The sequence below is a fragment of the Crocodylus porosus genome, unplaced genomic scaffold (genome assembly GCF_001723895.1).
Source record: "Crocodylus porosus isolate Cpor-Errol unplaced genomic scaffold, CroPor_comp1, whole genome shotgun sequence".
NCBI lineage: Eukaryota > Metazoa > Chordata > Crocodylia > Crocodylidae > Crocodylus > Crocodylus porosus.
This window is the reverse complement of record NW_017728949.1, coordinates 52,338,417-52,355,396: the sequence shown is the minus strand read 5'-3', so window position 1 is coordinate 52,355,396 and position 16,980 is coordinate 52,338,417. Positions and strand designations below refer to the sequence as shown.

General features: G+C 65.6%; 1 protein-coding gene across 1 annotated transcript in view; it reads right to left on the bottom strand.

The window, feature by feature from the left end:
- The window catches only part of TNS1 (tensin 1), a 48,707-nt gene extending 38,730 nt beyond the window's left edge, over window positions 1–9,977 (bottom strand). The window contains 7 exon segments of the mRNA XM_019554035.1: window positions 109–199; window positions 287–460; window positions 571–742; window positions 1,040–1,089; window positions 2,763–2,804; window positions 5,127–5,165; window positions 9,777–9,977. Coding sequence (XP_019409580.1) covers window positions 109–199; window positions 287–460; window positions 571–742; window positions 1,040–1,089; window positions 2,763–2,804; window positions 5,127–5,165; window positions 9,777–9,803 — 595 coding nt within the window. The 5' untranslated portion in view covers window positions 9,804–9,977.
- Between the last annotated feature and the right edge of the window lie 7,003 nt (window positions 9,978–16,980).

Genomic DNA, 16,980 nt, shown 5'->3' with positions numbered 1-16,980 from the left:
AAGGGAATGATAACAAGTTTCTCCGACCCTGCATCTCCAGCAGGGGGCACCACGGACATACCCAAAAAAATCCCTGGGAGACCTGCCCCCACACCCTTGCACACAAACACATGTACACACACGCATGTGCTCACCTGGCCGAGATGTTGCTGTAGTGCATGTAGGCGGCCACCACCACGCCGAGCCGGCCCCGGTTGCCCTGCAAGGACCAAAGCAGAGGGTGGGGGTCACGGCAGGCTCAGCCTGGGGGGCTGGGGGTCCGCACCCGGGCAGGTCCCACGCTCACCCGGTTGTGCAGCACGACGACGTGGCGCGGGTCGGCGCTCAGCCACGTGTCCATGGCCTTGCAGATGCTGCAGATCTTCTCCAGCGCCGGCGTGTGCAGGTCAGGCCAGCCGAAGTCCAGCACCTTGGCGTGCAGCTGGCTGATGTCGTGGCGCCGCTCCGACAGGTTGAACAGCTGGGGGGCACGGGGGGGGTGAGCAGCCGCCTCTGCCCCCTGCTATGGTCCCTGGGGACACCCTGGGATGCAGGGGACCTAAGGCCAGGGGGTGGGCCCGGGGGACTCACCAGGTAGCTGTGGCCGTGTTTGGAGCGCAGCATGTGGGCGACGCGGGCCAGGTTGGCACGGAAGGTGCCCTCGTCGTCGGCGCGGGGGTAGCACACGGCCAGGACGCGCTCTGTCACGTACAGCAGGTCCAGCTCGCAGCGCTCCGCCATGGCGTCCGGCGTGCTCAGGCTCCTGCGGGGGCGGGGGGGGGCAGCACAGCATGCCTGTGACCCCCCTCCCCAGGCACAGCACCCCTACACAGCGCCATGGGGAAACTGAGGCACGGGGGAGGTGAAGTGACAAGCCCGGGGACACTCAGTTGATCAGTGGCAGAGCCAAGCACCTACCCCAGGTCTCCTGTATCCCGGCCTGGTGCATTACCTGCACCCCATGCAGGCCTCTCCCACCCCACAGAGCACCCCAAGGGAGGTGCCTGTGCCCACGGTGTGGGGGCAATACCGGGGCGGGGTGGTGGGGGACGCGCTGTACCTGGAAGCCCTGCGCCGCGGCTGGGTGCTTCGGGGGGACTTTGTTGAGTCCTGGAAGGAGGCAAAGAAGTTACCCCTGGGCACCCACCTGCCCCCTTCAGCTCAGCCCTCGGCCATCAACACACCCCAGGGTCCCATCCCGACCCCTCCGGACATGGCCTGGCCTGACCTGGTCCTGACACCACCCCCGACACACCGAGCAGGGGGTGGTGCCAGGGGGGGCGGGGGGCGGTGCTCTGGAGAGAGCCCAGGCCCAGGCTGTGTCCCCGCTGCAGAGGGAAGGGAAACCCCCAGGCCAGGCCAGGCTGTGCAGGGGGCAAATCCCTGCCTGCCCCACAAGGCAGCATGAGCAGGGGGGTCAAGAGCCTCTAGCCAGGACCCTGCAGGCCTGAGTCCCAGCAGGAGCACCTAGTGCCTCTGGAGGGGGCTTGAAAAACCCCTGAAGCACACAGCTGAACTAAAGCTGAAACCCTAGCTGCTGCTGGTGATGGGTCCTCAGAAAGCTAAAGCATCCCCGAGACTGCAGATTGAAAGACAGACCAGGAGCAGGCAGCACAGAGCAGCAGGGCCCTGAGAGGCCGTTGAAAAGGAGAGAGGTGGGTTCACTCCTCTGGAGTGAAGAACAATTGGTCCTTCAATCCACTGGGGTGACAGGGAACTGCGTGGTATATACAAGAAATTATGGCAGCAGCCTGCAATGCGGCCCAGGCCCCCCCACCGCCCTCACCAAGGCTGCAGCCGCGTCTGGTCCCCCACCCCACCACCAGCTCCCAGCCGCTCTGGGCGTGTGCCAGCCCGGACCAGGCGTGTGCTGCCGGCTGCACATGTCAGGAAGGGGAAGCAGCCGCCCCTCCTGATGCTTCCCCAGGAAACACAGGGGTCACCTGCGTCTTGAGCTCGCCAGGGCCCCCCCGCCACCACAGGCGAGGCTGCCACAGGCCAGGTCTCCAGCAGGGGGTGCTGCCGAGCTAGGGAAGCCCCCACCCCAGATCTGGGGGACACCCCCCTGTCAGCCAGGGATCCAAGCCAAATCACAAGGCTCAAATGGGACCCAGGCATCCGGCCGCCTGCGCGCGCTCCATGCTGAGGGGGCGAAGGGCCATGCCCAAGGCTGCTCCAGCAGTCGGTGGCAGAGGGGAGACCCCCACCAGCACACACTCACCTTGGAAAAGCTGAAGCACCTGCTAAACCACCTCCAAGCCATAGCTGCTCTGCTCCCCCGGCCCCCCGATAGCCCTGGGGCAGGACCCCACCAGCACCCGAGCTCCCGCGCCCGCCTCGGCTGGCGCGTGGCAGGCAGCGGGCGGACGTCCCCCCTTCCCCCAGCCCGCCCGCGGGGAAGTCAGGCAGGCATCAGCTGACAGGACCTTGTCACAGAGCCGCTCACGGGGCAGGGAGGGGCACAAAGGGCCTTTCACGGACCCAGCCCTGCCCCCCGGGTCTGGGGAAACTGAGGCAGGCCCCCAGCAACGTCCCTGCAGGGCCTCAGAGCATCCCCCACGTGCTGGAGGGCAGCACTGGACCCAGGGTGCCAGGCTGGGGAGGTCACAGGGGCAGAGAATCGGGGCCACCCCCCAACCAGTCTGGCCATCCGCCGTGCCAGTGCCAATGCCAGACTCACCCCCACAGGGCCCTGGCTGGAGGCTCTTGCCCCTCACCCATGATGTCTTGGGGGGGGGGGGAACAGGCAGGGACCCCACCCCCAACACAACCCCCATACTCACCAGGGCGTCTACATGCTTGGGGGTGTTGTCCCCGTTCGCTGGCTGCAGGGAGACGGAGAGCAGAGGGGTAGAGCTCTGGGCTGGATGTGACCCTTCCCCTGCACCCCCCCCAGCACCCCGAGACCCCCTGGCTCTGCAGGGGCCGGCTCTAGGGAGCAGAGATTACCCCCCTCCCATGCCATCCGAATCCAGCTCCAGCTGCAGAGACTAACAACCCACTGGTGCTCATCTGCATATATGCAAATGAGCATGACTATTTTCCCCCAGTACAAATAGGGGCTGTAATGACCCCATTAATGACCCCGCAGCGCAGAGGTTTTGGCTGCGCAGGGAGCTGACAGGCAGCTAATGAGGACAATAATGAGGTCATTAATATGCAAGGAGGGGTCTTGATTACGGGGGTGCACACACGTATGCACACGCACACGTGTGTGCACACGCACACAGGGAGGGCTCTCGGCAGGCGGGATCGTGGGAACCCTCCCAGCGCGGTGCTGGCCGCCTGCCACGGTGCTCAGTGCCAGGCCGGGGCCGCGCCCGGGGCTGTTTGCTGGGAACGCAAACACACACAGCACCACAACACACACGGGGGGGACGCAGGGCGCCCTGCCACACACACACAGCACCGTGGCATGGGTGCATAGTTTGCACAACATGCACACACCCAGCACCAAGAGCACCACAACACACACCCTGCCACACACACATACAGCACCACAACATGTATACACAGCTTACCACAATGTACACAAACCCAGCACCACAGAGACACAGAGCACCACAACACACACACAGGGTCTGCAAGGCACCACAACACACCCTGCCACACACGCACAGCACCACAGCGTATATACACAGCCCACCACAACATGGACACACCCAACACTGCGGATACAGAGCACCACAACGCACGCCCCACCACACACACAGCACTGCAACTTGTATACACAGCCTCCCACAACACACACACCCAGCACAGCAGACACACAGCACCACAGCACACACAGAGCACCACAACATGTGTGTGGCAGAACATGTGTCGTGGTGCTCTGAGTCTGTGCGGTGCTGGGTGTGTGTATGTTGTGGTGGGCTGTGTGTACATGTTACGGTGCTGTGTGTAGGGGTGGGGGGGCATGTGTTGTGGTATGTGTACACACAGCCCACCACAACATACACAAACCCAGCACTGTGGAGACTCAGCTCCACAACACACACCCCACCACGCACACACACAGCATCACAACATGTATACACAGCCCACAACATATGTACACTCAGCACCACAAATACACAGAGCACCACATCACTCGCCCCACCACACACACACACACAACCCCACAACATATACACCCAGCACCACGCATACACAGTGCTGCAGCACACACCCCACCACACAGAGACATACACCCCCCACCACAACACTCACAGAGCCCACCACCCCGGATACACAGCACCACAACATCCCCACACCACCCATACACCCCATCACACACCCCCCCCACCACATATACACACACAGCCATAACACAGGCACCGTACATGCCCCCCACCGCACACACACATGCCACTGCAACCTGCACCCTGGCACGGTGCCCGCAGCCCCCAGACCCCTCGGTGGGACCTGGTGGCCCCCCTCACCCAGCTGAGGACCACCCCCCAACAGAGGGGCCCAGGGCCCATGTGGGTGTGTGGTGGGTGCACGGCTCCTAGCTGCAATCCCCATCACCCTGGCGTCTGGGCTCCAGAGCTTGAGATGCTGGGGGTGCGATACCCCCCCCGGGGCCCAATACCCCCCAGGGCCCAGCCAGGCTGCACCCATGGCCCAGCCAGACTCACCACCCCCCCGGCGGCGCCCGTGCCAGCTGCAGTAACGGTCCCATGGGGCGGCGGCAGCCTTTCAGGGGAGATAAGTGCCCACGATGTGCCTGGCACCTACCCCAGGTCCGGGAGATTAGCAACCGTTGGCTGGATAACTGATAGAAAAAAACCCCTCCGCTAGTGCCCTCCCCCAGCAGCCTTGGTCATGTCCCTTAGCCTCTCTGAAAGACATGACTGAGTGGAGGGAAGTGACACATGCGTGCAGACATGGAAGGGCACAGGCACTCAGAGCAGGGCAGAGGGGAGGCCTCCAACCCCGTTGCCTAGGTGGGGAAACTGAGGTACATGCAGCAAAGTGACCTGCCTGAGGCCTCACTGGCCATCAATAGCGGAGCAGGAACCTGGACCCAGGACCCCCCTCCCTGCCTGGGCCGTAGGTAGGGGGACAACACCACCATGGGGGCAAGTGGAGGAAAAAGGAAAGATGCAAACAGACCCCCCCCAGCCCTGTACCGTGGCCCTCGTGCCGGGCCCAGGCTCACTTACCGGCTCATGGGTGACAGGCGGCGAGCAAGGCGTGGCAGCCTAGGAGCAAACACGGAGAGGGCTGGCGTTAGCAGCGCCAAGTCTGCCCCCGTCGGAGGCCCACCCCTCCCATCGCCGCCCTGAGGGTCTCACCAGGGCAAAGGGGGGAAGAAGAGGAGTCTTCCTCACCCCTGGCCGCGAGGGGCCCAGGAGCACGCGGGTGCAGTTCGCGTCCCCGCCGGGCCCCAGGGGCAGGCAGGGACAGGCCCACGGACAGCCAGCCCCAGGCCAGCGGGCACGCGAGCGCGGTCTGCCCCCGGCCACAGCTGGCCAAGGCCAAACAGCATTCGGAGATGCCCCACGAGGATGTCTCGGGCCCCCGGAGCCGGGGCCACGGCCAGGCCCCCAGCGCCGGGGGGCCAAGACCTACTCCAGCTTCATTAGCTGCAGCTCGTTAGCTGACAGCCCCCCCCCCCGAGCCGGGACTTTCTCCCTGGGTTTTTTTAATGCACTTTTAATGGAGAAACGCGACCATATAAGGCGGCTCAGCCTCCCCGCAGGGCTGGCGCGGGGCCACGGCGCGCCTGGAATGTGCCTCTCGCCGGCCGGAGGGGCTGGGACGCGGGTCCACGCGCCCGCCCCAGCCCCAGGGAGGGAGGCCCCGGCCGGGGGGGCTGGGAGTCACGCTGCGGGGGGCTGAGACCGGACACAGCTCGGGACAGCAGAGGGCAGCTCCTGTCTCAAGGTGTGGGGGGAGGGCACGACCTGTAGCGCCCCCTAGTGGGGGCTAGCATGGGGCACTCCGTGAGGTCACCGCAGTATGTCATCAGGGCTGGGTCATGACATCACATCTTCCCCACGGAAAGAAACAGCCCACAGTGGCCCCGGCCAGGATTTGAACCCGGGGCCTAAGGCAGGGGGGACCCTGTGGGCTCTGCACCCCCACCCCACCCCAGACTCTGCCCCCACAGGTGGGCAGGAGCAGGGAGACCTGGGCATCCACCCCTTCCTCTGCCACAGGCTCACCAAGCGGCCTTAGGTGTGCCTCTTTGCCTGTTTGCCCCTTCTGTGAAATGAGCTGACAGCACTTCCCAGGGGCCGGGATGGCGACTGCATGGGAGCACAGAGCGAGAGGAGCCCTGGAGAGGCAGAGATGCCCCGGCTGGGGGGACAAGGGGGGTCATCAATCCCACAGCCTTCCTCCCCAAGGGAGAACCAGTTGGGCGCAGCAGCTCCCTCGGGCCGGCTAAGAGACAGGACCCAGAGATGCAAGGCAGGGCAGTAGCAGAGCCCTCAGCTGCTCTATCTCCATCTGAACCCACCCAGCCAAACCCGGTCTGTGACCTCGGACCCACACGACACCGTTGCCCCTGACACAGCCCCGGGCGTCGCCCCCACCCCTGCCCCCAGGACACAGGGGGCCGTGGCCCAACGTCCTGCTGCTGCCAGGGGGATTTGTGGGCGCTCGGGAGAGCCCAGGCCCAGGCCGTGCCCCTGCTGCAGACGGTGGGAAACCCCCCTGGCCGGACCAGGCTGAGCAGGGGGCAAATCCCTGCCTGCCCCCCCAAGGCAGTGTGAGCGGGGGGCAAGAGTCTGCAGGCAGGAACCTGCGGGGCTGAGCAGAGCAGTGCCAGGCAAACTCGTGACTTGGGGCTCAGTCATGCCCCCGGGCTGGGCTGGGCTCAGCCCTCTCTGGCAGGGATAGCGTGCTCTCTCCCCGTGCCTCAGTTTCCCTCCCCGGCCGCACCCATTGCACAAGCGCCATGCAACCCCAGCTGCGCCTGCAAGGGCCCGAATCCCTTTGCAAGGCAGCCGCCAGCCTGAAGCGGGCCCCACGAGGCAGGGGGCACCGGGGCGTGGGAGCTGGCACCGGACCCGGCTCCGGGGCAGCATGCAGAGGTCGCGGGCACACCGAGCGGACCGCCAGAGACCCCAGCTCGCGGCTCACGCGGCCGGCGCACGGGGAGCGCAGGAAGGAAGGAAGGAAGGAAGCTGACGGGCTGTGGCGTGAGTCGGAGGGGACGGGAAAGGCCTGGGCGGCACCGGGACCCCCCCCCTTGGCCCAGAGCCCCCTTGCAGGGGCAAGAGAAGCCCCCAGCCCGGGAGTCCGGGGCCTGCATTGCCTTCAGCGCCTGGAGGGGCGAGACCCCGCAGCCGGGACCAAGGCCACCCTGGGCATCCGGACCCTCGCGCTGACTCGGAGGTCCCGCAGCAGCCCCCGCCCTGAGCCCGCAAGGGGCTGGCAGCAGGGGAGTCCGGGTCCGGATGGGGGGCTGCGATCGAGCCCTGGACGCCGAGAGGGGAGCGCGGAGACCTGCGTGGACCAGCCCATGCGCAGGTACACACATGTGCACACACTACACATCGCACGCTGGTATATATATGCAGACATGTGCATGCATCTGCATGTGCACACGCACGCTGCTGTGTACACGCATACACGTATTTGCATGCGCACGTGCACACCAGCAGGTACGTGCATGCACACACACAAACTCACACATGTCTGCACACATTCACACATGTACATCACAGTGCCCTGGCAGATGGAAAGCGCGTGCACGCATGTGTGCGCACACGTGTGCACTGGAGGTGGCAGGACAGGAGCAGCTCCCTCTGCCCCGCTCCACGCCAGCCCCACGCCCCCAAGGACACGGGAGAGACCTTGCCCGGCCCGTGCTGCCTGCCAGCCCAGAGCCGGGTCCAGCCCCGGTCGTGCCAGCCTGGCCCCGGCCCCGCGCCCACGGGAGGGCACCGTGCCCGGCGATGCCAGCCCGAGGCTGCCTGCTCTACGCCGGAGGGAAGCAGGGAGGGAGGCGCCGCCAGGGCTGGGCCAGGCTGCCTGCAGGGCCTAAAAAGGCAGCGTTTCCCTGGCCCTGGCTCCAGCCCCAGCCCTCGCCTGAGGCCAGGCCCCACACCATCGTGCCGGGGCCCACGGTGCCCTCCTCCACACCCAGAAGGGAGGGAGGGTCCGGGCAGGGCACAGCCCTCAAGGGGAGCCCTCAGCACCGCCTCCACATCGGCCTTGACAGAGCAGGTCCTGCGGCCAAAGCAGGAAGTTCCACCTCCGGGAGGCGGGACTTCCTGAAGTGCCCCTTGGCCTGGGACCCGGTCCCGGGACAGTCGAAGACGCCCCAGCCTGGAGCACCCTGGCTGGGGACGTGCCAGCAACACCCAAACCTGACACGGGACAAGAGCATCGTCCTTGCCCGGCTGCCGTCCCAGTTCTCCCAGTCCCGATGCGAAACCAGAGCCTTCGTCGGCCACCCAGGGCCCCGGGAGGATGCTGCAGCCACATCCTGACCAGGCCGTGGGGTCCTGTCCCAAACCCGGGACCCCCCCAACCACCCCGTCTGCCAGCAGAGACCCCGGGGCGGGCACCCAGACCAGCCCAGGGGCCCCCCCAGCTCCCGCACGGGGGGCTGGGCCCGGAGCTGCCCCCGAGCCGTGACTCAGTGCTGCCGCGTGGGGGTGACAACGCCACCCCTGGGGTCCCCGCCCAACAGCGAGCGGCTGAGTCACGGGGGCCCCGATCCTTGACCAACGCCAGGGACAACGCCCGGTGCTGACGGGGGGAGCAGCTACGAGCGGGGTGGGGGACGTGGCTCTGGCTGCCTTTGCCTTTATTAGGAGACGCCGCCGGGGCCTCGAGTCTGGAGCCGCCCCCAGCCGGGGGCGGGGGGACGTCAACACCCGGGGCCGCGGCGCTGGAGCTGCCCAAGCCCCCTTCGGCCTCCCCACCCCAGCCACAGCTGCATGCACCCCTTTCGCCCCCCTAGGAAATGGGGACGGAGCTGGGTGCCCTGCGGGTCCAGGCTGAGACCCTCCCAACTCATCGCATGCCCGGAGGCCGCTCCCTTGCCCTGGGGGGGCCACAGCTCCAGCTACCCGTGCCTCCGGGGCTGCTTTCCTGCCTCTTCCTCCAGGAACAGGGCAGAAAACAGCTGCAGGGAGCTGGCCCTGGACCCTGGCTGGGCCTGGCCCTGCCCTTCCCTGCTCCTGGGGGGGCCCAGCAAGCAGCTCCTGGCACCAGGCACTCATTAACCCGGGTGAGCTATTGCTGCCCCCGCCAAGCTGGGAGAGGCAGGCGCCCCCCAGGTGGGGGGCATGGGGCCACGCTTAACCCTTAGCTGGCCCCGGGCTCGGGGGGGACCAGACCCACCAATTGGATGATGTCAGGGAGGGGGGTGGGAGTTGGAGGGGGGCAAAGGTCTGGGAAAAACACTGTTGCTTCCGAGGGATTTCCGCTCCCCCAGCTCAGAGCAGCCCCTGGGGGCCATGCACACGCGTGTGCGTGCGTGCATGCGTGCACATATGCGGCGCCGACTCCCCGGGGTGCACCGAGGCACCGGCAGGTGCAGAGGCGCAGCCCTGCTGCCCCCCCCACTCTCCCAGTGCCAGCTGCACCCACCCATGCCCCGCTCCTGGCCACTGGCAACGGGCCCCCCACCCTCCCCAGCCCAGACCCCAGGGTGAGGGGCACCCGGAGGGACGCCCACCTCACCCAGGCCACGGACGATGCTGGCAGCACGGTGGCCCCGAGCCCAGCCAGCCCACATCCAGGTACCGCCCAAGGGGTTTGGGCACCCTCCCGGCCAAACAGGCCTCTCCCTGCTGCTGACGCGGCCCCCCTGCCCCAGGACACTGCCCCCCGCCACCGCAGCCTCCGACCTGCTTCATGACACTGGCGAAGTCCATGGGGCTCTAGCGCCCGCAGCCGGGCAGCTCCATGCGACGAGGCCGGGGCGTGGGAGCGGCGGTGGCGGGAGCGTGAGGCGTGCGGTGGCCCGAGCCAGGCAGGACTGAGCCGGACGCGGGGGCTGGTCCTGTCTCCACCTCGCTCCGGAGCCGCTCGGCTGCGCCGGGCTTTTTTTTTTTTTTTTTTAACTTCTTCCCTCCTCTCAGCCAAGCACAACAGGCCTCGCCCAGCCCCGCGCGGCCGCACTCCCGCTCTGCCGTGGCAAGGGCATCGGCTCCCAGCGGCCAGCGGCGAGGGAGAGGGGCAGCTCTGGAGCCTGAGGCTGCCACCGCCTAGGCCTCTCCGGGCCCAGAGGCTGGAGCTTGGCAGGCCACGGGCACCGGGGCGGTTGGCACATCCCCACCCAGGGCCAGTGCGTGCATGCCCGGGGCTGGCGGACCCAGGCCGGGGACCGGTGCCTGCATGCCAGCGCCAGCATGCCCCTTGCACAGAGCTGCACCCCCAGGGTCCACCCATACAAGACCCTCCATCACCAGGTAGCAGAGCTCGGCCCCCCACCAACAGCACGGGGCTGGGGCTCGGGGACGCGCGCCCTGCTCCCTGCGCGAGGTGGCTCAGTCCTGGCGACCGATGCCACGGCCGGCGCTGTCCCAACGCAGGTGCCCACGCCCACCTGTCCCATCTCTCTGGGGGCAGACGCCGGCTCCCCGGAGCCCCCCGCACGGGCAGAGGCAAGCGGGTCTGGAGACGAGAGGGTACAGGGCACAGGGGAGGGACGCAGTCACCCGGCCTGGCCCTGCCCGGGGGCCCCCTGCATGCTGCCCCCCGCCCAGCCAGAGAGAGGGGATGACTCAAGCTTTCCGGTGCCGGCCCCCGCCCCGGCATTCCCGCACATCTGGTTCCAGTTGTGGCTCTCAGGCGAGGGGCAGAGGCAGGCGTGGAGCCCTGGGGGGACACACGTGTGTGACCCGTGTCCCGGAGCGCAGCCATGGGGGGACAGCTCCCGGCACTGCCCGGGCCCACGCTGGGCGCCGCGTTGCACCCCAGAAGCAGCCGCACGCGGCAGCGCCCTGCTGTCGCGTCCCCCTCCGCCAGCCGCGGGGCCGGAGATGCCAGAGATTCCAGCCATGGCCCCGGGGCCCTGGGAACCAGCAGCCCCCGGGGACCCCGGGGTCGGGAGGGGGGGCAGAGGTTGCAAGGAAAAGCCAAGCCCTGGGGGCGGGGGGCAGGGGAAGCTCCTGAGCTCTGCCAATGCCCCCCCAGGCTCAAGGCTGCCCCAGACCCGGGCGTGTGGGGTGGCATGAGCTTTGCGCCCACCTCTGGGCAGAGCTGGGGAAACTGAGGCATGGGGACGGGGGGCAGGTGCTGCCAGAATGACGCATCCCCGAAGCATCCGGGCCCCGCGGGACGCGCCTCCGGGGCAGGGAGATGACCCCGCTTCCTGTTCCCAGGCCCTGCACGGCCCCGATCCTGGCCCACGGGGCAGGGGGCACACGGGCTCCGGCCTGGCCCGACTCCCCGGGCACATTGCCGTGCTCCCAGCACATCTGCACACCGACACACGTACATGCACACACACATGAACACAAGCACACCCGATGCATGGTGCTCCAGGCCCGGGTGCTGCACCCCTGCCTGAGCTCGGCCCACCCCAGCGCGGGCCCCAGGACCAGGCCCAGGCCAGGCCAGGCCAGGGCCGGCGCCGCCTGCCCGGTACCTGCTGCCCGCTCCCGCCCGCCCATTGTGCAGCTGGAACACAGTGTTCGCGCCGGCCGCCTTGGCCAGGCTCCGGGCCTGGCCCCGAGCCAGCGTACCAGCAGCCTCGGCCTCCACACAAACAAGCAGCACCTGGCGCAAGGCCAGCAAGACACCGCTGGCGGGGGGGATGCGGGAGGGGGGTAGGGGCGTGCACACGCCTGCGTGGGCTGGCCAGGGCCCTGAAGCCCCCCACGGCACCCCCCTGCCCTCGTCACTCCTGGGAATCTCTTCCTGCACGGCACAATTTCTGTGCCTCAGTTTTCCTTTCTGCGAAATGGGCGCAGCGGAGGCAGCCACATCAGCTCTGAGTCCCCCCACAGCCAAGACGTTGCTAGCGGGGTGCCCAGACTGCGTCCCCACCAGCCTGGGCTGTGCGTCTCCCCCTCGCACATGCACACATGCCACCGCTGCGAACCATGTGTCCCCCCCTCCTTCCTAGTGCCCAAGTCCCTTAGAGTGTCGTTGCACCCATGACTCCAGCCGGGACCCACCGCACCCAGTGCTGTACGTGCCCTGGAAAGGAGTGGGGTGGGGTCAGGGCCACAGTGGGAGACCCCAGGGACAGTGAGGGAAACTGAGGCACGGCCAGGGAGCAGGGGCCTCTGGGTGCTGGGCAGGCTTTGCATGCACTGAGCTGCCCCTGTCCCAGCTACACCCCCCCAGGTTCCCGTAACACTGACCAGATGTCGCCAGCCTGGCGCCCGCCCAAGACAACAGCCATGGGGGGGGGGGCAGCGCCTCCGGGCCTGGGAGATGCCTGAGGGCTGAGGTAAGGCCCGAGCTAGGCGCCCCCCCCGGCCCTGTAAACACCGGTTCCTGGGGCAATCCAGCCCCACGGCTGCCCCCACTGCCTGCACCCAGCCTGGGGCAGGGACCTTCTGCCTCCGCCTGCCCACACAGCCCCTCTGCCACCGCCTGCCCACACAGCCCCGGTCACATCCCTCGACCTCCCGAGTTCCTGGCACAGACGCTGCACGAGCTGGGTCCGACCTTTCCTACCCTGCCCGGGGGCACCAGACCCAACCCCCAAACTACTCCCGGGCAGCTGGGTCACTCCCACATAGCCCAGCCAGCACAGCCCAGCCATTCACTCTGAAGCCTAATGACAACTGTATGCACATGGGGACATTGCAGCCCCACACAGGCCAGAGGAGAGTTGGGGGGTTGGGGAGACCCTCAGCCTGGGCTGCCTCATGCATGCTGCCCAAGGAAGGGGACATGGGCACGGTTTGCACATGCCTGCCACACACGTGTGTACCACAGCCCACAGAAGCCAGGCCAGGCAGCGCCTGCCTCCTCCAGCCCCAGTGTCCCTCCAGAGACCCAGAGAGCAGGGACCAGCACCCCCCCGGGCCGCATCCTTACCTTGTGCTCGCATTTCCTGTGGCAGCAGAGCTTGCAGCCTGTGGGGAGACAGGCGTCAGGACAGGGAGGGGGGGCAGGCTTCTGGCACCACCCCCCCCGGCTCCACAACCCACCAAGGGGATACCAGGGGGCTGCGGGTTGGGAGTGAGGGGCACTGGGGGGACAGGGGCTATGGGTCAGGAGTGAGGGGCATGTGGGGGGGGCAGGAAGGCGGCATTGTTGCTGCATCCCCGCCCCCTTCCTGCCACGCACCTGATGGCCCTGATAAGTCCAGGGCTAAGGCCATCCCAACCGCCCCCAGCCCACACGTGTGTCACAGTCACAGCCCACGTGCTGCAGGGTGACCAGCCGCCCCCGGCCCAGCTCAGCGCAGGGATGCAAACATTGCTGGGGGTCGCGGGCAGCAGTGACAGCCCCAAGGCCACACTGGGGAGGCAGTGGCAGGGTCACAGGGACAGCCCTCCAGTGCCCCTCACTCCCCTGCCCCACCAGGCAGGAATCCAACAGCCTGCAGCTCCCCCCCAGACTCAGCCGCACCCAGGGCCAGAGCTTGGGGTGCCCCCCTGTGGCCACTGAGGGAACTGCACCCGACCCTGGAGAGGGTCCCCGGGGTGCCCCCCACCCCCACACACTCACCCCGGCAGGTGCTGCCCTCCCGTGTGATGGCCTGGCGGCAGATCCCGCACGGCTGCACCTTCTTGAAGCTCCGAACCTTGAAGGTGTGAGCAGCTCCCGGCGCCTCCAGGTCCTCGGGCTGGGGGGCGGGGGGCACAGGTCAGTCCTGCCCCAGCTCCTGCCCCGCAGCGCGGACAGTGCCCCTCACTCCCGACCCACAGCCCTCACCCCCCCAGCCCTGCCAGTGCCCCACACTCCTGACCTGCAACCCTCAAGCTAGGGCTAATACCCATGCACAGACACAGACACATGCCCATGCAGAGACATGTACCCATGTGCGAGCACACACACACACGTGCACACACAGAGGTACAGCTGCCTTCATACATGCATGCACACACGCCAACATAAGCACACGCGTGCACACAACCCCAGGGCCTTGCCCAGCTGCAGCTCTGTGTAATCGAGTCCACAGCAGCACGAACCCCACCAGCTCCGGGACACGGCCCCAGATGACCCACAGCCACTGCACGCGCGCACGCACACACACACACACACACACGCCTCCTTCTCTGAGGGGAGACCTGGATGTGCCCAGCTTGGCAGGAGCCACACCAGAGTCAGGCAACCTTTAGCAGCCTCCCTGCTGTGTGTGCATGCACATGTGCACCTGTGTGTCACAGGGCCATCCCCGCCAACCCCCAGGCCCATACATGGCCTCCCCATGCTGTGCTGGGGCAGGGAGTGGGCACGTCTCTGCACACACACAACACACACATGCATAGATATGCACGCACACACAATCCCCCACACATGTATGCACACATGCAAGCAAGAACACACATGCATACCCACACACACAGGCACACCTGCCTGTACATGCACACCACGCACATACATGCGCACACGCACGTCTCCACGGCAGAGCCCAGGCCTCTGGGAGCACCAGCACTGGGCTGGGTCTGCCCAGGGCTACTGTAATGTACAGAATAAAGTGCAAGGACAAACCACTCCGCCCCCCCCATACACTCCCCCACTGAGCATTACCGTAATACGAGTCATAAAGCGCAGCACTCCCCACGGCACCCACTGGGTGCTACCATAATACACTTAATAAAGCACATACCCTCCCCCTCCCCACTGCCACACACAAGAACGCACACATGAAACCCACAAACATGTGCGCACGCTCTCTCCTGCTGGAAGTTACCCAAAGAGGCCCAGTAAGTGACTGGCCCCACCCCCATCCCCTAGGGATGCTACCATAATACAGGTAATAAAGCGCAGCAACTGACTGGCTGAACCCACCCCGCCCCCGCCCCGGCTGCTACCGTAATTCATGCCACAAAGGCAAAGAAAACTACTGGCTGCACTTCCCAACACTCACTGAGTGCTACCGTAATGAACATAATAGAAGCACCACAACACCCCAAGCAAAGAGCTGGAGGAAAGAGCAGAAGGGGGCCACAAAGACCTTGGCCCAGGGCAAAACTGACCCTTGGGAGCACCAGGCTCAGCCAAGGCCCTGGGGCAGCAGCTGGGGAAGGGGAAAGCAGGGTTCTGCCACGTGCTCCCAGCCTGGCCTGCAGGCTCCTGCCAGCACCAATCTGCACACACCACCAGCAGCCCCCCCTTACACACACACATGCACACCCCCCCAAAACTATCCCTTAAATGCACACCTATGTGCACACACACACTGCACAGCCACCAGCAGCCCCCCCTTAGACACACATATATGTACACATCACCAGCAGCCCTCCCTTAGATGTACATGCTTGCACACGCTGCACAGGCACCAGTAGCCCCACCTCTAGACACACTCACACATGCACACACCACCAGAGCCCCTCCTTAGACAAACATGCATGCACATCCCACCAGCAGCCCCCCTTGTACACATGCATGTGCATACACATGCTGCACAGCCACAGCAGCCCCTCCTTAGACCCACACACATGAATACACATGTTCACACACCAGCAGCAACCCTCCCTTAGCTGCATACGCTTGCACACACACACACTGCACAGCCACCAGCTCCTCCCTTTGACATGTGTGCACACGCAGGTTGCGCAGCACCAGCAGCCCCCCCCTTAGGCATACACATATACACACACGTGCACATGCCACCAGCAGCCCTCCCTTAGATGCACACACTTGCACACACGTGGGCAAACACACACATTGCACAGGCACCAGCAGCCCCCTTAGACATGCACATATACACACGCATGTGTCCTCACCACCAGCAGCCTTCCCTTAGATGCACATGCTTGCACACCCATATACAGAGACACCAGAAGTCTCCCCTTAGACACGCACATATGCACATGCATGTGCACACACCACCACTAGCCCTCCCACACACTTGCACACTCATGGACACACACACTGAAAAGCCACCAGCAGCCACAAACATACACATGCATACGCCACCAGCAGGCCTCCTCACAACACACGCAGACACACACAGAGCCCCTGGGAGCATCCAACCCTGAGCCTGGTGGCAGGTTTAATTGCTGCCTAATTAGCAGTGATTATCCTCCTCCTGCTGCTGCTGTCCGGGAGGTTTGGGAACCAGGGAGCTGGCGCCAGGGTCCCAGGCAGGACACAGCAATGCAGGGGGCTCCTGACATCCCACCCTCCTCCAGCCTAGCCGGGGCCCCCAGGCTTCCTGGGCCCTTCCAGCTGGGAACAGCTACACGCCACATCCCCACACACATTTATGGGTGTGTGCGCATGTCTGCGCAACTAAGGCCCCTTTCTGGAGGGACTGAGACCCACTTTGCACATGTGTGCCTGTGTGTACGCGCACGCATGTGAGAGAGAGAGAGAGAGAGACCACTTAGAGGGGTGTTGCAAGGGCTCAGTTCTGCACATGTGCATGCCCATCACTGCTGGAGAGGCTCGGGGGTGTTTGCATGCATGTGTGTGTGCGTGCGTGCATGCATGTGTGTGTGTCTTTTGCTGGGTGGGAGGGTTGAGTTTTGCTCTGTGCATGCATGCACACATGTGTGTGCTCGTGTGCTAGGAGCCTCTGGCAGTAGCAGGGAAGCCCACAGGGATCAAAGGGGGCCAGGCTCCCAGGACCGGTTGCCATGGAAATCCATCCCCCACACACAGACACACACATGCAAACACCCCCACACATGTACAAACATGTGCACATGCAAACACACAATGCATAGATGTGTGTATATGCGAACACCTACAAACATATGTGCACGGATTTTTGCATGCAAACGGACACGCACGCAAACATATGCAGCCACACACGCCCACATGTGTGCACACAAACGCCAACATGCTAAAATGTGTACGCACAAATGCACACACACATCCATGCATGGGGGCACCGATGCATCCCCCGACCCACCAAGCCCCAGAATCTCAAGCAAGCCCGTGACAGCACCTTCTGTAGCCACAATGACTCCC